The following is a 25,931-nucleotide window of genomic DNA, read 5'->3' as shown; positions in this document are numbered from 1 at the left end:
GACACAGTATCAATACAGTTTTGCAATGTGTCAAAACGCTTCATGAAGCCTCATCAACCCATCACTACCTGTTACCATACCGACGAGCTAACGTGTCCAGGTTATAACCCTGTTGTCAATAAACACACGTGGAGACGGTGCTTCAGATACTACATTAATACCCAAGCTAAATTGTCCACTGTCCACTGCAGCATGTGAATGCAATGAAAAGAATACAATCTGAGCCAACCAGCTGTTAAAATGTTGTCCAGGTTAATGTTTTGGCCATTAAAGGCCCTTCACTTCATTTCAAGATTTCAACTGTGATCGGGCTTTAAACAGGTGGCTGACCTGTTCAGATGGGTATAACTGCTACTGGTCAAATAATGTGAAATAGCATTTAATTTTACATGTATGCAATGCCATTTAAATGTAATTATAGATAATAATAATAATAATAAATACTTTGTAGTGTTGTAAATAGTCAACGGGAAGGATTTTAGTAAGATATAAGCCATGAGCACTACGCAGCCAGAAAAAATCCTAGGCAGGACAAGTAAAAATATTGGGGCAAGTAGATTTGAGAAGTCGGGCAAGTAGAAAAAAAGCTTAACGTTGAACCCTGCATGTGTTGAGCTGCTGCCGCTTAAGGTGAGACGGCACTGTACATAGAGCGGTTCTGCTCGTTAGTAAAAAATTCTAATGTTGGATGTTCACTCCTTCACACAGATGATGTATGCACTAATTAAAGGGGCAGAGCTTTAAGAGACATTTTAGCTTTTATATTTTATAAGATATATTTTTTGTAAGATCCATAATTAATAAATATATTTCAGTGAATAACTAATTGTTCAAATCTGTATATAAATATGTACATAAAGTGTTGTAATTATATTCCAACTCCGCGTTCTTCTTGGTCATCGCCGCTGCCGCCGCCGCCGCCCCCTAACCACACCACCACAAATAGATGCCTGTCCTGTGGGAAACACTGCTGGTTATATGATTATTTATTTAAACTCATATTTGGGCCACTTTATAATGAATATGTCGGCATTTATTTCTAAAAAAAACCAAAAAAACACCAAATTATTTAGGGGGGCTTAAGAATATTTTAGGGGGGCTTGAGCCCCCCTAAAATAGGCCTAACAACGCCAATGAGTTAAAGTACCAATGATTGTCACACACACTAGGTGTGGTGAAATTTGTCCTCTGCATTTGACCCATCCCCTTGATCACCCCCTGGGATGTGAGGAGAGCAGTGGGCAGCAGCGGCGCCGCGCCCGGGAATAATTGTTGGTGATTTAACCCCCAATTCCAACCCTTGATGCAGAGTGCCTAGCAGGGAAGAATGCTGGTATGAGCTTTTAAACATAACCCGTTAACTGCTGCCAATCAAATGGTGAATAAGATACTCTTTAGGGTTCATATGTTTGTAAATCTGACTGTGATGAAGTCAGTGCCTCACCAGCCATGAACCTCACCGCACGTCACTGATATATATATAGATGTTTAATATACTTAATGGAATTACAAACATATTTAACACATATAGATTCCCTTCTTTCATGTAGACAAGAATATAAGTTGGTGTATTACCTTATTTTGATGACTTGATTGGAATCCGACAGGATTCACATTAGTTGTTGATAAGCTCCACAACTTTGAATTTACATTGTGGAGGGGGAACAATGTCCTTCTCTCTTTCCAACACCACATAAAAGTAGTTTTTTTTAGCTTTTTATCTGTCCAGCTTCTATACACGTGTTATATACCCTTCACAAGAAATACATTAGAGTTAACTCCGTAGCTCGCTGGCTTGTGTGAGCTAGTTTTCTGATACTTTTATTTGATTAGTGCAGGCAGGATAGAGCAGCACTTTTATTGTGAAAACAGGAACTGCTCGATCGGTCTTCACAGTTTTGACCATCAGTACGGAGAGAGAGTCTAGCTGTCGAAATAAAAAGTTTTTTTGGCGTTCCTGGCGGTGGTTTTATTCTTCATACTAACTAAGCTCGCAGCAGCCAGTATCATCGCACAAGATCCTCGGGTGCCGTGAATATCAACCAAGTGATGAAAGTGACGTCGTGGTGACTTATTTTTTAATGCCTCGCGGTCGAGTGACATACTTTGGCACGTTTGATGTAAACAAACTGCTGCGTTACAGACCACACAACTACGGTGCGTTCAAGGACCGCCGAAAATAATAGGACAAAACAGCGCTCGCCAAATACTCTCACCAGTGAAGCATAAACACCAACTTATTAAAAAAGTGGGTTTTCGAACAATTAGGAATGTTGTATCATGTTTGTCCTACAGAAACCGTATTAAAACAAAAAATATGTATTTTCCCCCCATTTTTTTCTATTTTCATACATTTTTGGAAAAAGTTCCAGGGAGCCATGGGTTGCCGACCCCCGAAATAGAGTATTGTTGGCGGGTTTTGGATGGTTATGTAGTAGGCTTTATGGGTATAATACAGGAGCCCCTGTTCACTCAATTGTTAGTGGACTTTTTAAAACATGTATTTTTCGATATCAGAATGGATGGATGGATGGATGTTCTTGCCTTACATTTGGATTGTGAATGATAAACAGCACATCTCTTTCCAATTATTGCATATTTCCAGTATCACTAATTTGCTATTATATGGGCAGAGTGCAGAGGGTTCCCCCTTGTGACGTCATCCAAGCCCAAAGCAACGGAAATTGCCGAAGCCATTTGAAGCTGAATATTAAAAATGGTCTTTATAAATGGTCTAACCATTTATAAATACATATTAGTAGGCTAAATGAACCTCTTCAACATATTAAAAATGGTCTTCTGAAATTGTGTCATTTTGTGGATGTTTAGACGACATTTTCTCATATTTGCTGGTTGGAAATACAAAACCAGTGAAGTTGGCACGTTGTGTAATTCGTAAATAAAAACAAAATACAATGATTTGCAAATTCTTTTCAAAAACAAGATATTTAATGTTCTAACTGAGAAACTTAATTTGTTTTGCAAATAATCATCAACTTAGAATTTAATGGCAGCAACACATTGCAAAATAGTTAGCACAGGTTCATTTTTACCACTGTGTTACATGGCCTTTCCTTTTAACAACACTCAGTAAGTGTTTGGGAACTGAGGAGACCATTTTTTGAAGCTTTTCAGGCGGAATTATTTCCCATTCTTGCTTGATGTACAGCTTTAGTTGTTCAACAGTCCGGGGTCTCCGTTGTGGTATTTTAGGCTTCATATTGCGCCACACATTTTTAATGGGAGACAGGTCTGGACTACAGGCAGGCCAGTCTAGTACCCACACTCTTTTACTATGAAGCCACATTGATGTAACACGCAGCTTGGCATTGTCTTGCTGAAATAAGCAGGGGCGTCCATGATAACGTTGTTTGGACGGCAACATATGTTGTTCCAAAACCTGTATGTACCTTTCAGCATTAATGGTGCCTTCACAGATGTGTAAGTTACCCATGCCTTGAGCACTAATACACCCCCATACCATCACAGATACTGGCTTTTGAACTTTGCGCCTATAACAATCCGGATGGTTCTTTTCCTCTTTGTTCCGGAGGACACGGCGTCCACAGTTTCCAAAAACAATTTGAAATGTGGACTCATCAGACCATAGAAAATCTTTTCCACTTTGCATCAGTCAGTCTGAGATGAGCTCGGGCCCAGCGAAGCCGGCGGCGTTTCTGGGTGTTGTTGATAAATGGCTTTCGCTTTGCATAGTAGAGTTTTAACTTGCACTTACAAATGTAGCGACAAACTGTAGTTACTGACAGTGGTTTTCTGAAGTGTTCCTGAGCCCATGTGGTGATATCCTTTACACACTGTTGTTGCTTCTTGATGCAGTACCGCCTGAGTGATCGAAGGTCCGTATTATCATCGCTCACCTGCAGTGATTTCTCCAGATTCTCTGAACCTTTTGATGATATTACGGACCGTAGATGGTGAAATCCCTAAATTCCTTGCAATAACTCGTTGAGAAATGTTGTTCTTAAAATGTTGGACAATTTGCTCACTCATTTGTTCACAAAGTGGTGACCCTTGCCCAATCCTTGTTTGTGAATGACTGAGCATTTCATGGAAGCTGCTATTATACCCATTCATGGCCCCCACCTGTTCCCAATTAGCCTGTTCACCTGTGAGATGTTCCAAATAAGTGTTTGATGGGCATTCCTCAACTTTCTCAGTCTTTTTTGCCACTTGTGCCAGCTTTTTTGAAACATGTTGCAGGCATCAAATTCCAAATGAGCTAATATGTGCAAAAAATAACAGTTTTCCAGTTCGAACGTTAAGTCTTGTCTTTGCAGTCTATTCATCTGTTTTTATTTACGATTTACACAACGTGCCAACTTCACTGGTTTTGGGGTTTGTACAATTGGATATGGTCACCCTTGTCTACATACACCCGAGGGCCAGCATTCCGGCAGCCACACAGCTTATTGCAGAGGTAGCCAATAGACTCGATGATAACTCACCTGACGCACCTAAATGTATTCTTGGGAACTTTAATCAGATCAGTGTCAGACACACAGGACTCTGAAGATGTACTCGAATTATTTTGAGATTTATTTTATTTTATACGCTAGGCTAAGCCACAGCGCCTCAAATGTTATCTTTTTTTTGTAAAACTGAATTTAATAGGAACAAATTTATTTTCTGACTTTTCTGACACCTGTGCTACAACCCTAAAAAAACTCCACAATCGACTTGTGATATGGATCACTGCCTGTCCATGCCTCCCTTTGGAGCATCTTACCACAGCAGTGTGCTGCTGATGCCCATTTATAAACCCATCTGCCAGAAGCAAGTGTATACAGTAAAAAAAAGTAAGATGTTGGACAGAGGAAACTTTTACCACCTTAAGCATGCTTCGATTTAAAAGATTGAGATGTCTTTTACAGTTCACAATGACTTGACATTAACAGTTTCCTCTTATATACATTTTTTCGTTGACTGTAATATTGCCTGTAAGGAAATTACCATATTTTTCAACAACAAACCGTGGGGTCACTAAGAAACAAAAAGTTTGCATAAACATGAAGAAACACATGTTTTACACAGGGAGCATGCAGGAAAAGAAGGACAATCGGTAAGGAGTGAGATCAGGAAAGCTAAAATAATTATAAGGATAAGGTAGAACACAAATATACCGGTGGAGAGCTTTGAGCAGCTTGGAAAGGAATAAAAGCAATGACCTACATATGCAGGGAAGTAGTGGGAGTGACAGGAATCCTATAACAATTGAGGGAATAAATATGGCTAATCTCTCAAATGCATTTACTTTTTTTTTCTTGCTTTGAAAAGAATAACTTTTCTGACAATATTTCCCTCCTCAAATAGTCTCTTTCCCCTGATCCAAACATTATCATTAAGAAGAAGCATGTTAGAGAGCTTTTAAAACGGGTCAAAATAAGGAAAACCCCTCTTCCAGACCTTTTTTGAGGGCGCACTCTCCAATATTGTGCTGACCAACTTTGCAGTGCCCTCCAACATATATTTCCAGATTCCTGGCATTTGGAAATATTCTACTGTGATACCCATCCCAAAAACATGTAAATCTGAACAACTTATGATTTTAGACCAGTTGCATTAACAATACCTTCGTATTGTGAGGCACATGCACTAACTCCCGTGTCACCATGCTGCCCCAATTTACAAACTGCAGCTCAAAATGAATTACCCCTTGAGGGATTAATAACTTTGATTGAATTGGATTGGATTGGATTGAATTGAACCGATCCATCCATCCATCCATCCATCCATCCATCAATTTCCTACTGCTTGTCCCTCTTAGGTTGGGGTATGCTCAGAAATGGAACATTTCTGAAAATACATTTTGTTTGCTGAAACTACTAAAATTTAAATTGAAAAAAATATGTTTTTGCTAAACTTATTTTCTATTGCTCAAAAATTATATGAATATTTGAATATTTTGTATTCATCATGTGGCCCCTTAGCAAAAATGATCTACTATTATATATATCATATAGATTTACAACACTCGGACTGAAATATTTTAAGAATTTCAATTAATTTCTTAATGATTTTGAACGATAAGAGTTTACATCTAATAATAATAATACAAAAAATCAGTTCAATATCTAATGACATTTGTGGACAACATTTAGCATAAGAAACAGCTGACTTACTGTTAGTGATGGTGTCCAAAATGGTGGAGATGTAGACAGCAGGCTCATCCTCAGCGTACAGTTTCCTCCAAGTGGACCAGTCTTCAAACCCAGCTGTTACTACGTCTTCTTCAGATACGCCACACAGCAGCACCACCACTCTGTTAGATGGCTGCAGAAGCCTCTGAAGGGTTCCCTGCAGCCCAGGGTTAAATATGATGTCCACAAATGCTCCAGTGAGGAGCAGCACGATGCACTTGCAGCTGTGGAAGTATTCAAAGTCGCATTCATGGAGTTTATCGGCCAACCCAACAGTATATTGCAAGATTGAGTTTTTCTGGAAGTTCTTGGATGACTTCAAGATCTGCTGCAAATATTCTGCCCATTCCTGTGCGTCGGAAGTGTGCAGAATTAGTACCTTTTGTGATGAGAGGGCTGCAGGATTATCTGTAAAAAAACAAAATTATTTATAAGGACAGCTGCGTGAACAGTATACTTTGAATTGATTTTATTACGTAGGCTTAAAGTATATTAATTCCTGGTCCGAAGCTTGACCCACTTCCTGGGAAACTTATCAAGGAGCTGTTTGTAATATTAGGCCCATTAGTGCTAAATATTATTAACTTATGACTTTCGTCTGGCACTGTTCCCCTAGCATTCAAAAAACTGGTTATTCACCCTCAAAAGAGCTAACCTCGATCCTGACCTTATAGTAAACTACCCGTCGGTGTGCCACCTTTCCTTTATCTCGAAAATCCTCGAAAAAATTGTTGCACAGCAGCTAAATGAACACTTAGCGTCAAAAGATCCCTGTGAACCTTTTCAGTTGGTTTCAGGGCAAATCACTCTACGGAGACAGTCCTCGCGAAAATGACTAATGATCTATTGCTAATTATGGATGCTGATGCGTCATCTATGTTGCTGTTACTTGATCTTAGCAGTGCTTTTGATACCGTCGATCATAACATTTTATTAGAACGTACCAAAACACATATTGGTATGTCAGACTTAGCCTTTTCTTGGTTTAACTCTTATCTTACTGACAGGACACAGTACATCTCCCATAACAAAGTGACCTCAGAGTATGTTAAGGTAACGTGTGAAGTTCCCCAGGGTTCAGTTCTTGGCCCTGCACTCTTCAGCCTCTACAGTATATGCTGCCGCTAGGTGACATCATACGCAAATACGGTGTTAGCTTTCACCGTTATGCTGATGACACCCAACTCTACATGCCCCTAAAGCTGACCAACACGTCAGACTGTAGTCATCTGGAGGTGTGTCTAAACGAAATTAAAAACAATGTATGTCCACTAACTTTTTGCATCTTAACGCTAATGCTAAATGCTGATTATCGGTCCTGCTAGACACCGACACTTATGTAATAATATGACAACCAAACAATTACACAAAGCGACTTGGTAAAGAATGTGAGTATTAACCTCGACCCAACTCTCTCATTTGAGTCACACATTAAGAGTGTTACTAAAACAGCCTTCTTTCATCTCCGTAATATCGCTAAAATTTGTTCCATTTTGTCCATAACCGACAGTGAGATCAACATTCATGCGACCGTTACGTTTCGTCTCGATTGCTGTAACGTATTATTTTCAGGTCTCCCTATGTTTAGCATTAAAAGATTACAGTTGGTACCAAATGCGGCTGCTAGACTTTTGACAAGAACAAGAAAGTTAGATCATATTACGCCTATACTGGCTCACCTTCACTGGCTTCCTGTGCACTTAATATGCAACTTTGAGGTTTTACTACTTACGAATAAAATACTAAACGGTCTAGTGCCATCCTATCTTGCTGATTGTATTGTACCATATGTCCCGGCCAGAAATCTGTGTTCAAAGAACTCCGGTTTATTAGTGATTACCAGAGCCCAAAAAAAGTCTGCGGGCTATAGAGCGTTTTCTATTCGGGCTCCAGTACTCTGGAATGCCCTCCCGGTAAGAGTTAGAGATGCTACCTCAGTAGAAGCATTTAAGTCCCATCTTAGAACTCATTTGTATACTCTAGCCTTTAAATAGACCCCACTCTATTCCAAACATTTTTTATTAGAATAAAAATAAATGAATACATATCTGCTTGTCACCCTGACTTATTATTTCAAAGCAAATAATACATCATTGCATATAAAAAGTATGGCTGTCAACGTTATTAGGTAGTGATTAATGAAAAAAAAAAATGGCTTCATCATAAATGGTTGAAGATTAATCACAGTGTTTGTTTTGACCGCCGGAAGGTGGCACACAATGCACAGGCAGTGAAAACGTCACATGGAACTTCAGATAAAACTGAGGTAATTAGTTATAACTTTTTTTTAATCATTAGCGCATTAGCGCACATCAAGTTTAAAATAACATCTTTAAATCACGAACGTGAGGATGGCGCCACTAGCATGAATGCTATGTGGACAGCAAACAAAAAACTACAAACTATGCTGGCTGAATTTATCTGCGTTTGCCACAGATAAATTAAACAATAGCATGAATGCTATGTGGACAGCAAACAAAAAACTACAAACTATGCTGGCTGAATTTATCTGTTTTTGCCACAGATAAATTAAACAATGCTACTGAATGTAAGTCACTTAACATCTGTGAAGTCCAAGTTTTGCAAGTTGTCGTTCATGTCGCCAACTAACGTCCAGTGATGGGCTGTAACAAGCTAGATATAGCTAAGCTTCATGGCTTAACTGCTTTTTGAACGAGTAGCGATTGCTGTAGCTAAGCAACTTTTAGACGCATGTAGTTAGGTAGCTTACATCAAAGCTACATTTTTGGACTGCGAATCCAGGCCCAAAAAAAATAAATAAAAAAATACAATGACATGTATAAATTAGAACATCCAAACATATGGAGAAAATCCATGATGATTGGTTGGTGTTCGTATGATGAGTCACAATTGGTTAATGTTAGGGGGAAACATGAGGGACTGGGACCAATCAGAGGCAAGATAAAATGGGTCATTGAAATTTGTAAGGAAAATCATAACAGACACGCACTCATGTCACATGACGTCGAGGGAGTCAGAGACAGAGGGACGCTTCAAGCTGACCACTCAAAAAAAAGGAAACATGCTTAAACATGACAGAGGAATTTTCTCCCGGAGATTAGATTTTTCCTTTAATGATGAAGATGACGTGCAAAAAACCCACAATGATGCGTGTCCTTGGCCATATTTAGACAAATGTAAATGTTTAGAGAAAACAATGCTCAAAAGCTTGGTTTTTAGTTGTTTACTCTGTAAGCCAAAATCATAACAGCTCTCTTCATCTAAGACGTCCAACACAAATTTAGTGAGTTGAGTTCATGAAAAGTTTTACTGCACATAACCATTACCAACGGTGCCCACACAACACACAATACATTGTTTTTTTTTAGTCAAGATATAGATAGTGTGGTAATCTGAAATTTCCTTGCTCAGTTCTGTTGTTGTCTGCACACCATGTTCACTCTCTCTCTCGTCCACAGTATGGAGTGCAGCTGGCGCAAGGCAGCAGCACACACCTGACGTAGATTAGAAGCAGCCTATTTAACCTGGCTGCTGACGGCCTGTGAGCGCCGGAACTTTGTCACTGCTTGCAAACCTGTTGATTTTGCCAGAGAACTCACTAGTTCATCGTGTACCATTCATCTAAGGTTTGCCTGTATTTTTCCTAGCCTTGTCTAGCGTTTTTAGTTTGTACTTTGTCCTTATATTAACTTCTTTCATGAAGTATGTTTTCCTAGCCTTGTCTAGCGTTTTTAGTTTGTACTTTGTCCTTATATTAACTTTTTTCATGAAGTATTTTTCCTAGCCTTGTCTAGCGCTTTTAGTTTTGTGTGTTATCTACCATCACCTTTGTTTTGCTACTTTGTGCTTCCTCCTAAATAAAAGGAAGAACAATTGTACACAACACGTCTCTGCATCCTTGGGATCCACTCCACCAAATCCTAACAGATAGATGCTGTTTTTTTACTGTAGGTAGAGAAAAGGAATAAAATTATAGGGGTGGGCCAAAGAAAAGGCAAACTAAATAAATACACAGAGTGGGGTGCAGGGACCCCTAGAGGTAGTTGTAGGGTGTCCCCAGCTAAATGACAGATAGTTGATAGTAATGGACCCGTATTAGGTCCATTTGTACACTCTCAGTTACATTAATATAGATATTACACATGTGGCTCCATAGATATAATTGCCGTTAAAAGTAGCTTTGATGTAGCAAGCTACTTCTGCCGTGTAGCTTGCAGTGTAGCTTGCTACAATTCTCCAGGGATAGCCTCCCCTGTAGCTTAGCTTCATTTAATTGAGAGTAACTTGTAGCTTAGCCTCCTACATTTTCCAAGTAGTTGCTCAAACCAGAGGTAGTTTGTACAAAAAAGCGATCAGCGCCGTCATGTGAAAAGGTAACTAAGCTTGTTTGCTAAGTCAACTGGATAAACTAAGAAGGAGTATATTCACATGCACTATATACAGTTGCTTACAAGTGTCTTTATTACCTTATCTTTTAATATAATGTACATCTGTACCTAGTTTGCTATATTATTGAAGACTTTCAAAATGTGTACTTCATTCTTACTATACTTACTGTCACCAAGTTTTGAGCAAATCAATGACTTGCAGTTCAGTAAAACATATAAAATGTACATATATGACATTCTGACTACAAAATTGCATTTGAATATTTCCTTTAGCAAATTTTACTCATGCAAGCAAATAATAACCTGTGATTAATCATGATTAATCGCCGTTCACGAGTGTGATTAATCTGATTAAAAAATAATCACCCAACCGTTATAGTAAAAAGATAGGTAACACTTTAGTAGGGGGAACGTATTCACCATTAATTAGTTGCTTATTAACATGCAAATTAGTAACATATTGGCTCTTAATTAGTCATTATTAAGTACTTATTAATGCCTTGTTCTACATGGCCTTATTATACAACTATTAAGCCATTAACTAAGAGTCTTCCTTCAATAACCTCAGAATTATTGCTTATTAGTACTAAGTAATGAAGTTGTTGTATATGATTCTCTCTTTAATACCACTCAATGCATATGGTCTGTTCTTACATAACAAAACATAACCCTAACCCTAACCCTAACCCTAACCCTTACCCTTACCCTAACCCCTAACTCTAAATTAAGTGTTTGTTACTTAGAATATGTTCCCCTAGTGTCCAAGTAACTCTAAATTAAGTCTTTGTTACTTACTTAAAGTGTTACCAAAATATATATTAATCAAAGCACAAGTAATTGTGTCATAACATCATGAGGTGATTACACATAAATATTCACTGTTTAAAGCGGCTCTCTGATGTGCGATGTGGCCCTCAATGAAAATTAGTTTGACACCCCTGGTCTTCAATGTATGTTCTCTGTGATTGAATTGTCTCTTCCTTAGTTTATCATAACTAAATTCATTTTGTTGACGGAATACATTTTGTATATGAATATAAATTCAGTGTATAAACATGTTAGTATTACCTTCCTTGATCTAACCAAAGCATGTAAAATGAATCCCCCTTCTGGTAATAAGCGCAAACATTATGCTAATGACGTGACACTGGCAATATTATGTGTTGGTTTCCACGTAGAAGCGGCGAATGTTTATCATGGTAATGCTCGACAACATACCAGCTGTCTGGCTGTGGAATGTCAAGGTGAGCGCGGTTTGGAGTATAAATGTCCAAACTGTTCGCTATTTCAGTGCAGAGAGTCCACAAGGACTTGTGCAAACATCACAGTGTCAACACCAGTCCGGGTAATTTTGTTTGACTCATTAAAGTGTTTAATCACGTCAAGTTCACCTCGGTGCTCGCTAACTGGGAAATAAACCTGACACGAGTAATCGCCTTCATCACAGCTCCCGCTGATGGCAGTGCTGAGTGACCTGACATGTATTTGTTAATAGGCCAATATCACCCGCCATTAACAGTTGGATTTGTAGGAAATGATCAAATAACTGAGATACAAATTTGACCACAAAGGAGGGCTTCAAGTCTTTCTTCCCCTTGATGTGCACATGTAAAACAAGTTAAATAGGTCAGTATGGTACTTATATATGAAGGACACCAATAAGGTAAGACAAATTTAGTCATGTAGAAATGTAATTTACCTGAATCCCTACTGGAGATGTGTTCTTCCATGGTTGAAATGTCTTGAAGATTTGTCAAATCAGCCCACAAGCAGCATCATTTGCAGAACCCTGTCCTTTATTTACCCCCGAAAAACTCGACGCTGCTTCATTCTTCAAACGAGACCAAGTTAGCTTTCACCCACTGCTGTAGTATCAATAGCGACATTCAGTTTCCTGATTTCAACGACTCGCCCCTACTTCCTGAAACAGTTGAAGAAGTGAAAAAACACACCACAGTCATGTCAAAATGAGCAACACGTCGGCGATTATGCTTGGCCTTGCCATTAGTCACCTCTGGAGAGTTGATTATTCAAAATAACGGCATGAAAAGGAGCAGCCAAAAGACACACACACACACACACACACACCCACACACACACACACACAAGTATCAGTATGAATCTATGTGGGTGTGCGGTTTTTTGCGCATTCTTCACTTCCTTAAGAAAATAAACAAGTGGTTTGTGATGTGATCACTGTGATGCTCTAAGAACACGTATATGCTGATTGGTTGACTTACCTGACCTCTGTGCAGACAGTGTGGGTTTAGGTCCCGATCGGTAACAGAGTGAATGGTTGTTTTTCTCTGGTTGCAGGTATGTGCCCTGTCGTTTCTTGGCAACCAGTCCATGGTGTTGTCCAACTTCTGCCCAAAGTCGGCGAGGATAGGCCCCAGCTCCCTGCAACCCTGAACAGGATAAGCAGTAGAAAATGGTTAAATGGATTGTTTGTTGATATCACAGTAGGGCTGTAGTTTTCGATTACTTTACTAATCGGGTAATTTAACAACTACCGTATTTTTCGGAGAATAAGTTGCACCGGAGTATAAGTCGCACCTGCCGAAAATGCATAATAAAGAAGGAAAAAAACATACATAAGTCGCACTGGAGTCCGGCCAAACTATGAAAAAAACTGCAACTTATAGTCCGAAAAATACGGTAGTTAGCTGGATTAATTGAGTAATGCATTTCTCAATGCATGTTTTAGGGAAAATAGTTAAAAAAACAAATACTTTTCTGCTAAATGCAAAATTGTTCTAATAAATGTACATACTCGTGATAATCGTTGTAATTACATTATTAACATTTATGCATTAATACAAATTTTAAAAAAGAAAAAGAAAAATTCTCGCCACAGAGATCTCAACACTCACACAACATCATGTGCGCTCCTTTGCACAGGCCGTCCGGAACCTATGTTCGCATATTTAAAGCTCTAGGCACTCCATTTGTTCCCGATTTTTTCTATTGTTGTTGGAAATATTTAAAAAAACGATAATACAAAGGTTCTGAGTTCAATCCCGGGCTCGGGATCTTTCTGTGTGGAGTTTGCATGTTCTCCCCATGACTGCGTGGGTTCCCTCCGGGTACTCCGGCTTCCTTCCACCTCCAAAGACATGCACCTGGGGATAGGTTGATTGGCAACACTAAATTGGCCTTAGTGTGTGAATGTGAGTGTGAATGTTGTCTGCCTATCTGTGTTGACCCTGTGATGAGGTGGCGACTTGTCCAGGGTGTACCCCGCCTTCGGCCTAAATGCAGCTGAGATAGGCTCCAGCATCCCCCGCGACCCCGAAAGGGAAAAGCGGTAGAAAAAGGGATGGATGGATGGAATTCGAAAAAAAAAGAATATGTATCAAATATTTTTTTATTTGATTCATCTAATTAAGATTCAAGAGTCTTTATTGTCAGTTTCAACACAAAGCATCAACATTGCGTTTACCACTCTGTGGTGTAATCCCAATAGTAGTATATATGAAATATAACTACATAACAGTGGTGAGAAATATACAGTATATAGAACATTTTCAAACGTAAAATGTATAAAAAAAGGGCATAAGCATATAAAGTACGTAAAAAACAACGATGCAAACACTGCCAATGTGCACAAGTATGAGATAGAACAGTGTTTTTAACCATAGGGCAGGGGCCCATTTTTGGACGGCGAGCGCAACTTAGCGGGCCGCCAAAAAAATATCGCTTTTTCAGCTATGGGGCCGTATTTATCAAGCGTCTTAGAGTGCCATTTTACACTTAAGTCCTGAGAATTTGCGAAATTTAGTCCTACTCTCAAACTTAAGAATAAAAGCTATTTATCAACTTTCTTAAGTCTAAGAATCACTCCTACTCTCCACGATATTTAAGACACCTTCAGTGGTGTCCTAAGTGGTTAGGAGTTGCCAGCGGGGGATGGCACTGAGGCGAGAGAGACGTGCGCGAACGTTCAGGGAGCGGAAGGATGTCCTGGCTTTGTTTGTTGACGAGCAGCTGATCAAACGGTATCGTTTAGACAGAGCGGGTATTATTTTTGTCACAGATTTAATAAGGGGCGTCATCTCATCAGCAACATCACGCAGCAGAGCTTTCACAGCAGAACTAAAGGTCATCACAATGCTTCGATATCTCGCCACTGGGAAAATGAATTGGAAAGAAAGGGAAACATTTATTTTTGATTCATTGCCAATATTGTTTGTTTGTTTTGTATTATTTTGTAGTTTATTGTCAAAATATACACTCCCATTGTCCACTTAAATATTTCTAAGATATTTCTTTATTCTTAGACAAGGGATTCCCTTCCGTGATTGGTCATTTCTATGGACACAGAAATGACGTCACCTAAAATTCCGTTTACGGCACATAGTAATGTCGTAATTCAGCTCTGAGTGTGACACTTAAGATTCAGTACAACACTTCGCTGAAAGTTTGAGTAAGACGCTTGATAACTAACTTTTAAGTGCAGCTTTCAGCGAATAATTTCTTTACTCATAAGTCAACTCTTAGCAGACTTCTTAGGAGTAATTCTAAGACGTTTGATAAATACAGCCCCTGGTCTGTATGGGCCTTAGTGGTACTTAGTTGTAATACACTTTTCCATCACTTGTGGCAGTAATGACATCCATCCATCCATTTTCTACCGCTTGTCCCTCTCAAGGTCGCGGGGGTGGCTGAAGCCTATCCCAGCTGCATTCGGGGAAAAGGCAGGGTACACCCTGGACAAGTCGCCACCACATCGCATGGCCAACACAGATAGACAGACAACATTCACACTCACATTAACAAACTAGTGACAATTTAGTGTTGCCAATCAACCTATTCCCAGGTGCGTGTCTTCGGAAGTGGGAGGAAGCCGGAGTACCCGGAGGGAACCCACGGGAAGAACATGTAAACTCCACACAGAAAGAGCCCAATCAAACACAGGACCTTCTTAATGTGGAACCCCTGTTCCACCGTGCTACCCTGCAGTAATGACAATATTAAACAAACAAAAGAAGTCTAGAAGGAAAGTCATAAAGAAGTCTCTTAAGCGCAAAAATTATGACTAAAGTGATTTAATTTTCACTTAAATTGTGTTAACAGTTTATTTCAGAAATATATGCATTATGAGAATCAGCTTTATTGTCATTACGCATGGTAGCGAGATTATTATTATCAACATTGTTTGTTTAGTTGGAATGTATTTATTTTAACACTGCGTAATTGTATGTAAATGTATTTTTCATCATATTTTATGTGTTCCTTCTTTTGCAGTATATTTGATTAGTATTTATTTTTGTAATCAGCCTGACCGAAGCATTCATGAAAATCTTTGTGATCAACACGTTTTCATATCATTTGACAAGGTTAATAAAGTTGAACTGTAAATAGGTTATATATATTGTATTCATTGAATACCATTAAAATAAAGAGTGAGAGTTCTAATTCAGTGTTCATAGTTGAGTGGGCCCGAGGCCCTTCTGTAATGGCACTGAGGTCAAAAAGGTTAAGAACCCCTAAGGTAGAAAATCGACTCAACATGATATAAAGTGCAAGTTTCCAATGCATGCAATCAATCAATCTAATCAATTGATTAATCGTTGCAGCACTCTATCAAAGCAAGCATGTATCAGTGAATTATTTGCTTGCGTTCAGAGCTTTAAATATTGTCTCCTTGTAAACAACATCAACAATGGCAAAATATTAAAAAATGTGTGTAAGAATTATAAGTTACAATTACATTATTTTAAATCAGAGTACACTTTATAATTTTGATTAAGTGTGTTAATCATAACAAATTACTTGCTTGCATAATTTAAATTACCTTTGAAAAAGACCCCGATATTTTACACAATGCAATTTTGTTGTCAGAATGTCACAATTTAAAAAGAAATGTTTTAATTGAATGCACGTGATTTGCTCACAACTTGGTAACAAAGTCCTGCTGTGATGTAACTCAAAGTGAGATTTAACAATGAGCAGAGTCTCATCATTCATCCTTGCACTGTCCTTCGCGTTGACCTGACTACTGACCTTTTAACAACACACGCCGCCTTTCAGGTAACCATCCACAGTTGAAGTAAAGGGGCATGTACGGTCAAAATAAACGGCATGATTAATCTGCGTTCGTACGCGGTGAATCCAATTTGTGATTAACTTTATAAATAAAGTTGATTTGATTTGATTAACCACATGGGTTAACACATTAGTAGTAATATACATTACATGATAACTGTCAATGTGAGACTTGAACTACTTCAAATAGCTGAATAGGATTTCTTGCACAAACAGACCATGTTTTTTTTTTTTTCTCAAGCAAGTTAACATCTGAATAACTTATCTGTATGTGCAACTATTTCTGTGGATCTGCAACAAGTTAACACTCCAAGAAATCACCTGGTTAACCAGACCACAAGAGGGCAGCAGGCAATCACATTCACCAGCCACTGAAGCTCATCTTATTAACTCTAACTGCCTTCCCTTTGTAAATATGCTTACACTTTACATTGCATGTCAAACTTTCTCAGGACAATAACAATACTAATCATAGTTAGCCCATGTCTATAAACATATATTTCCTATGGAATAACGGGTATATCAAACATAATTATAAACGTTTGTTCCATCAAAATGTTTACATTTAATAAATGTCAACCAGAAGCTTTACATCAACAATTCCTGCAAAAAACAATATTAATAAAATAACAGAAAAAGAGTATATTTGTGTATCCAGGACTGTATACCTGCTGCTATGCTGTCATTGCTGCCTGTCTCACATAACATCAGGAGCTGTGACCTTTCCCTTTTGTACAGGGAGTTTAAATTACAGAAAGGAAATGCAATAATGCGTATTTAAGGAAAATCTCCCAATATAAAGCTCCAATTATGGCAAAACGCAAATGCAATGTTTGAAAATATAAAATGGAATGTTGTGTTTCTAAGGAATCCAAAATACTCCGTGGACAATAAATTCCCGGGAAGTGTCATTCAATATAATCTATATAACATACTGTACTCTTGTAAATGCTTCATGAGAAGATTCATCCATCCATCCATCCATCCATTCTACAGTTTGTCCCTCTCGAAGTCGCAGGGGGTGCTGGAGCCTATTAAAGTCTATTCTCTGGGCAATAGGATACCAGTGCAGTGACCTAAGCACTAGTCATTTTCCTGGTTCCAGTCAGGACTCGAGCAGCAACATACTGGATGTACTGCAGCTGCTTTACAGCTCGTTGAGAGAGCCTGGTGAGAAGGCTATCACCTGCTTTGGACAAATATTTGGACTAGTCTTTCTAAGTCTGATTTAGACATTATTCCTCTGATTTTGGCAATGTTTTCAAGTGGTAAAAAGCTGCTGAAGTTATTGACCGAATGTGGCTGCTAAGTTCAAGTCTGTAGTCGTGTAGTAGTGTTGACCATACGTAGCATTTCATGATAATGCTTCTTGTTGTTAAGATTTTAGACATGTTTTCGAACACTGATTTTACAATTTCAATTAGTCTATTAATTTATTTGTTACAATGGTTCAAGTATGTATAAGAAAATGTTTTATTTGGATATGATAGACACACTGGTTATTCTACACTGTCATTATTCTAAACGTTTTTATTACCTATGCAAAATAATATATCCACAAATGCAAATGGTGAAAAAGAAAACATTGAATACATTAATATGTTAGTGAAATGGACAGACATTTTCAACTACTTTTTCATCAACTTAGCAAGCTATCAAAACTTCAGAAATTACAATTCAAGTTTTTAATCTTCCTCTTTTAAATTACACATGAGTGATATGTTGTATCCTTTTTATTATTATGTGATGTTTATTGTACTTGATTTTGTATATTTAGTTCCGTCTTCAATGATTTAGTTTTCATTGTTATTACGTACACTGAGCACTCAGCATGTGTATATATATATATATATACATATATATATATATATATATATATATATATATATATATATATATATATATATATATATATATATATATATATATATATATATATATATATATATAATACACACACACAGGTATATATATACACACAGGTATGTAAACACATATATATATATATATATATATATATATATATATATATATATATATATATATATATATATATATATATATAATACACACACACAGGTATATATATACACACAGGTATGTAAACATATATATATATATATATATATATATATATATATATATATATACATATTTAAGTTATGTATATTTATATATATATACATCTATATATATATATATACATATACATATACATATACATATACATATATATATATATATATATATATATATATATATATATATATATATAGGGCAGCAGACAATCACATTCACCAGCATTGTGTATTTATATATGTATATATATATATATATATATATATATATATATATATATATATATATATATATATATATATATATATATATATATATATATATATATACAAAAATAAATTTATGTAGTATTTATAATGTACTGTACAGTATACACATTGTTTTTAACCTTCTTAACATGGCAATGTTGGTTCACATTAACACTTTTATTTTGATTATCAATTCAATGCAAAAACATGTTTATTATTGTGGTTACAATTAGCCGGAGTGTCAAGATAATTGCATATTATGCTCTTGCATTGGAAATGATGTATGATGATGTAAATTATTCATATCTGAAGGATTCACCCCACACAAGCTGCCTTTGGCCCACCCAGGCTGAAGTACAACTTGGTATAACTGCTTATTATACAGACAGTTATACTGCACTTTTTTACTCACTGTCATAAAGTAGCTGCTACTCACTAAAGAAAGTTTCTTCATATCCTTGCTACTTTGCTACAAATACACTAAGTGAAACCCTCAATATAAACAATGAATTAATGTCTGGCTTTCTGAGGTTGAACATTTGTATTTTTGTCTGTTTTAAAGTGTTTAGGTCTGCATTGGTGCAGGATTTTCCAGATTTATGTATCCATAATTGGACAATGTAAATGCCAATAAACACACAGTAATCATGAACCACACAGCCCTTGCATTGAATAACCAGATTTTGGCACACGAGAAGGACTCTGTGGCAAAACCTAAAACAGCTATTGGCATCGTCCAGCCACCAAACCGCCACATTTCTTGATGAGAGTCTTTACATAACCAAATATTCTTGTCAAATCAAAGCCAAAAACAGATGTTGGCTGGCCGCTTAAACATCCCTGTCTAGTGTATTTTGGCATGCACCTGTATACTTGCATTGCCCCCAATCAAAGTTTCCTAATACTGTAGTTCCAAAAGACAGCTTATTCGCTTCTTTTACAAATAAATCCCGGCCGTGACATCAATTTACTTAGCTTTGCCTCTCTCCAGTTATACAATTAGTTTGGTTTCTACTTTGACCTTCTGCCACGGAGACCTTTTAATGGCTGCAGCAAAAGTTCACTCTCTGGCTTTTGAAGCGCCCTATGAAGAGCAGGGTGATCCATGACCCTTCTTTAAGAACAATTTCCTGTCCAAAACCAAGCCCCTAATTTCTTCTAACCCTGCCATTAGCCGCCATATGCATGACCGTCCCTTTACCTTTTGTTTGGTCTCCTTTAAAACCACTATCTATTAGGTAGCTCAAGTCAAATCCCTGAGGACTGAGTTTAATAAGAGAATAGTTGTGCTCCTATATTTTAACCTTGTTATCCAATATCCTGTTTTTTTCTTTGGTTTTTTTTGGTTTTACCCAGCCCACACTGCAACTCTGCTAGAGATTGTTAGTTCACAAGTGAGACCTGACATCCTGCCTCAGAGCACAAAAGTTCACCCAGGAGCTGCAAAGCTAGAAGTTTTGAAAAAAATACTGTACAAATATATTACAGTTTTAAATTTGGTATATCATACAAGTAAATACATATTTTTTGGGGAGCGTGGTAATCTTTACTAATGTTATGGTATGTTTTATTTGGTTCAGACAGGCTCATCAAATTACACTAAGGAGCATCACATTGTTACATTTGTACAATTAAAAATGCCTAACTTTTACATGTTAAAATTATGTTCACTTCCTGTGTGAACAAAGGGAATAATTATCATCAATAAGTAACTAGGAATTAAATTGACACAATAGCCTGCACTGTGTGAAGAAAAAGAATGAATAAAATGTTTGTTTGTTATTAGAATTTGTATGAAATCAAAATATTATTTTTAATTAATATCAATAATGTAATGTATTTAATAATAAACACATTAATAATAATTAATGAATGGTGATAATTAATTACATGATTAGTATTGATATTTATGAAGTTATTATTATTATTGAAAAATAATAAAGTATTAATTATGATTACTGGTTGGCTGATTAAGAGATGTTTGTGGTTTAAATGATACCTCATGGGACAATACATTTCATTCTCACTTACAGTATTTGGGCCATCTATCTATCCATCCGTCCATTTTTGACCGCTTGGACCAGGCTGGGAAAATTAGAAAATTATGGGAAAAATTCACGTTACATCAGGAAATAGATCATCATAATGATAAGGCAAAAAAGTTGTAAAATCCTCCTGAGGACAAGCACTCTCTGGAGTAGACATTTGTTTTTGGTCAATTCATTTTGTCCGAGTTACACATTTTAAGGAAAAAAATAGGCCCATTAATGAAAAACACATATTTCTACTGCAGAGGATGTTGGCACTCATGAGGATCTAATTTAAAAATGTTTGACACTAATAGACTGATGGCATAATTTTCATGTCTTTCTGTTTGGAACTGCTATACATTCTATATGCATCACTAATATAATGAAATATAATTTTTGTTTAAAACACTTTAGATTTATGATGGAACGAATGGTGAAGCAACTCATGTAGTTTGTTCTCAGGAACATATCCAAAACTTTCAAACAACCATCTTAAACCAAAGTTATGTGTCACTATAAATACAACTTGAAAAGATCTTCCTCAGTCACAGTTTTGATACAAGTAGGCTACTACAGGTTTATGCACATAATATTGTAACGTTATTCACAAAAAATAGCAAAATGTCTCATGTAATTCTACAACGTGATTCTGCTAATATTGGGATTTTTTGGTACAGAATTAAGTCTTAATTATTTCTAGTCTGACATTGTTTTCCTTTTCTCTGCTCACAACAGCAGCTGTTGGACGGAAGTACATTTCTTAGTTTCTTAGCAAGGCGACCGTGCATAGATAGCGAGTGAAGAGGTCAAAAAGAAGGAATTGGACATACAATGTGGCTGCCATTTCTGTTGTGTGACCTTCTCGTTTACTGTACTATACTTCAGTGTTTTTCAACCACTGTGCCACGGCACACTCGTGTACCGTGAGATACAGTCTGGTGTGCCGCAGGAGATTATGTCATTTCACCTAATTGGGTTAAAAACATTTTTTGCAAACCAGTATATATAATCCGCAAATAATGTGCCGTTGTTGAGTGTCTGTGATGTCTAGAGATAGGCAGAGTAACCATGTAATACTCTTCCATATCAGTAGGTGGCAGCTGGTAGCAAATTGCTTTGTGGATATCGGGAAGATGGTTTGTCGTGATCACAATATGCAGACGACAGCGGGAGGCAGTGTGCAGGTAAAAGGGTATCTAATGCTTAAACCAAAAATAACAAAAGGCGAGTGCCGTTAAGAAAAGGCATTGAAGCTTAGGGATGGCTATGCAGAACGAACCTAAAACTTAACTGCCTGCAAAGTAAACAAAAACAGAATGCTGGACGAGAGCAAAGACTTACAGCGCGTGGAGCAGACGGCGTCCACAAAGTACATCGGAACATGACATGACAATCAACAATGTTCTCACAAAGAAGGATAAAAATAACTTAAATAGCCTTGATTGCTAAAACAAAGCAGGTGCGAGGAATAGCGCTCAAAGGAAGACATGAAACCGCTAAAGCAAAATACCAACAAAACAGGAAAAGCCACCAAAATAGGGGTGCAAGACCAGAACTAAAACACTACACACAGGTAAACACCAAAAACCTCAAAATAAGTCACGGCGTGATGTGACAGGTCGTGACAGTACACCTACTTTGAGACAAGAGCTATAGAGATCCATGCTTGGTTATGGTTTGAATTCATATCCAACAATTGCGAGAACAACTTTTTATTGTCAATATTGGCTGCTGAGTTTCATTTTTTTAACATTTTTTGCTCACGGTGTGCCTCGGGATTTTTGCAATGAATAAAATGTGCCTTGGCTCCAAAAAGGTTGAAAAACACTGCTATACTCCAACATTCTGAGAAGGCTCCAGCTCATATCAGCGCTCCCTTACTGTGTTTTAAAATTTTGGTGGTACTTTTATTGTGGAGGAAACTAGAAACAAAGCCCAATCGGAGGACGCGAAGTGCAATCTTGAAATGGAAAACTAAAATGGGGAGTGGGTCTCCAGTTCAAATGTTATTTGGATGACAGCCTGCAAAAGAAAGGGATTGTGTTTGGTTTCTCATTGAGAGTCACCAGCAGCACTCATTGTGATAAGAAAATAAGTCTAAAGTTACCTGATCTGGTATAATGCGGACCAATTACCACTCCATTGCACTTCATTACGGCCTGTAATAGGGCCGGGGGTCAGGGCTTGAGATGGAGCAGCAGAGGGAAATTGAGTCGTCATTGATAATATGATAAAAACTGACGGTGAGAGGGCTCCTCCGACAAATTATTGAAATTTACAGTTGATAGTGAAACACTATAACCTCATTTGGTAAGCAGCTGGCAAGCATTTGTACGGGACATATCCTCTAACACAATTAGAGTCACAGAACGAGAAATTCAAAACTATCACAGAATAGTTTTAGTCTCCTACTTACTTGCTGTCACTGAATGCACATGTGGTCTGTTTTTACAAATACATATTTTTTATTTAGTCCTGCAATTGCATTGGCACAGGGATGCTGATCAAATACCATGGTACCTTGGGTTACAACTTACAAGTCCCCCACTTCACAAGATTTTTGAGATACAACCCATTTCTCTGCTAATGTTAGCAAAAATTGAAGTTACGAAACAGCTTCTGATACCTCCACACCTGCTACAGTGAACCCTGTAATATCCGGTGTAGCAATTGTTAGCATTAGCTAAAAGCTAGAAATAAAACACTTTTTTTTCCAATCACGGGTCTGAAGAAAGTGAGTGTGAAGGACAGTGCTCAGAAAAAGAATGACTGAGGTGTACGTGTTGACAACTTGCATCATACTGAAGCAGAAGGTGTTGATAAGAGTCTATAATAACACCGGCCAAAGGCAGTTAAATATTTTCTAAATGGCGGACATTTATCCATGAAAATATGGAGACGCTTCTGATGGTGTGTTTGATGGCGTAGCAACTGGAGGTACCATATAAAGTTCGCTCTCCAAGATAAACGCTGTACATTATTATTACGTGACTTTATTTATTTATTTGTTTCTATTTTTAATTTTATTTTAACATGTCCCCATATTGTGGAGGGAGATGACCATATATGCTGTAGGGACTTGCTTTAGAAAAGAGAAGTGTGGGATACTTCTATTGTTGCCTTATTACTATTTGACTTTATTCAATTGATTTATTTAATGTTTGACGAAGCCGGACCAGAGCAGGAGGGGATAGAAAGAAGAAGAGTTGGGAAATTGTGTTAGATGTAAATATAAACGGAATACAATGATTTGCAAATCATTTTCAACCCAAATTCAGTTGAATATGCTACAAAGACAACATATTTGATGTTCAAACTGATAAACATTTTTTTTGTGTGCAAATAATCATTAACTTTAGAATTTGATGCCAGCAACACGTGACAAAGAAGTTGGGAAAGGTGGCAATAAATACTGATAAAGTTGAGGAATGCTCATCAAACACTTATTTGGAAAATCCCACAGGTGTGCAGGCTAATTGGGAACAGGTGGGTGACATGATTGGTTATAAAAGTAGATTCCATGAAATGCTCAGTCATTCACAAACAAGGATGGGGCGAGGGTCACCACTTTGTCAACAAATGCGTGAGCAAATTGTTGAACAGTTTAAGAAAAACCTTTCTCAACCAGCTATTGCAAGGAATTTAGGGATTTCACCATCTACGGTCCGTAATATTATCAAAGGGTTCAGAGAATCTGGAGAAATCACTGCACGTAAGCAGCTAAGCCTGTGACCTTCGATACCTCAGGCTGTACATCAACAAGCGACATCAGTGTGTAAAGGATATCACCACATGGGCTCAGGAACACTTCAGAAACCCACTGTCAGTAACAACAGTTGGTCGCTACATCTGTAAGTGCAAGTTAAAACTCTCCTATGCAAGGTGAAAACCGTTTATCAACAACACCCAGAAACGCAGTCGGCTTCGCTGGGCCTGAGCTCATCTAAGATGGAATGATACAAAGTGGACAAGTGTTCTGTGGTCTGACGAGTCCACATTTCAAATTGTTTTTGGAAACTGTGGACGTCGTGTCCTCCGGACCAAAGAGGAAAAAACCATCCGGATTGTTATAGGCGCAAAGTTGAAAAGCCAGCATCTGTGATGGTATGGGGGTGTATTAGTGCCCAAGACATGGGCAACTTACACATCAGTGAAGGCGCCATTAATGCTGAAAGGTACATACAGGTTTTGGAGCAACATATGTTGCCATCCAAGCAACGTTACCATGGATGCCCCTGCTTATTTCAGCAAGACAATGCCAAGCCACGTGTTACATCAACGTGGCTTCATAGTAAAAGAGTGCGGGTACTAGACTGGCCTGCCTGTAGTCCAGACCTGTCTCCCATTGAAAATGCGTGGTGCATTATGAAGCCTAAAATACCACAACGGAGACCCCCGGACTGTTGAACAACTTAAGCTGTACATCAAGCAAGAATGGGAAAGAATTCCACCTGAGAAGCTTAAAAAATGTGTCTCCTCAGTTCCCAAACGTTTACTGAGTATTGTTAAAAGGAAAGGCCATGTAACTAGTGATGGGTCCGGCAACACCGATGCATCGGCGCATGCGTCGAGCTCATAAAGCAAAACCCTGTGTCGGTGCGCATACCGCTTTTAGAAAGTCACGTGACCGATCATGAGATGTTTTGGTCACGTGACCGATACGCGAACTGTGTCGCACTGACGCCTCCTCTGTGCCCTGTGAGCGTGTCTTTTCTACAGCCTGAGAAATAATAACTAAGAAGAGAAATCATCTAAAATGTAATACGTCGGAAAAACTTGTTTTTTTTGTTTTTTTTTATAAAAATGTGTAAAAAAATTAAATTAAAAAAATTCCCAGTCCACAATCATCCACAACACGTTCTCTTAGATTTCTATGTTATGATACATGTTCACATTATTTATTGACTGTATCTAAAAAAGATAAAAATATATTTTTATTTAAATGAAAATATGAAATAATCCTAAATGAAATACAATGACTTGGTTTATATTGTTGTA

General features: G+C 37.6%; 1 protein-coding gene across 2 annotated transcripts in view; it reads right to left on the bottom strand.

Annotated features, from left to right (window-relative positions):
• Window positions 1-12,436, bottom strand: part of pik3ap1 (phosphoinositide-3-kinase adaptor protein 1) — a 40,048-nt gene extending 27,612 nt beyond the window's left edge. For both annotated transcript variants that reach the window (XM_061961924.1, XM_061961933.1), the window contains exons 1-2: window positions 12,228-12,436; window positions 6,141-6,566 (exon numbers count right to left, since the gene is read on the bottom strand). In XM_061961924.1, coding sequence (XP_061817908.1) covers window positions 6,141-6,566; window positions 12,228-12,258 — 457 coding nt within the window. In that variant the 5' untranslated portion in view covers window positions 12,259-12,436. The remainder of the gene's footprint in view (window positions 1-6,140; window positions 6,567-12,227) is intronic.
• Between the last annotated feature and the right edge of the window lie 13,495 nt (window positions 12,437-25,931).

Source organism: Nerophis lumbriciformis, linkage group LG02 (assembly GCF_033978685.3).
Source record: "Nerophis lumbriciformis linkage group LG02, RoL_Nlum_v2.1, whole genome shotgun sequence".
Lineage (NCBI taxonomy): Eukaryota > Metazoa > Chordata > Actinopteri > Syngnathiformes > Syngnathidae > Nerophis > Nerophis lumbriciformis.
Note: the sequence above shows the minus strand (reverse complement) of the source record. Positions and strands in the feature narration are given on the sequence as shown.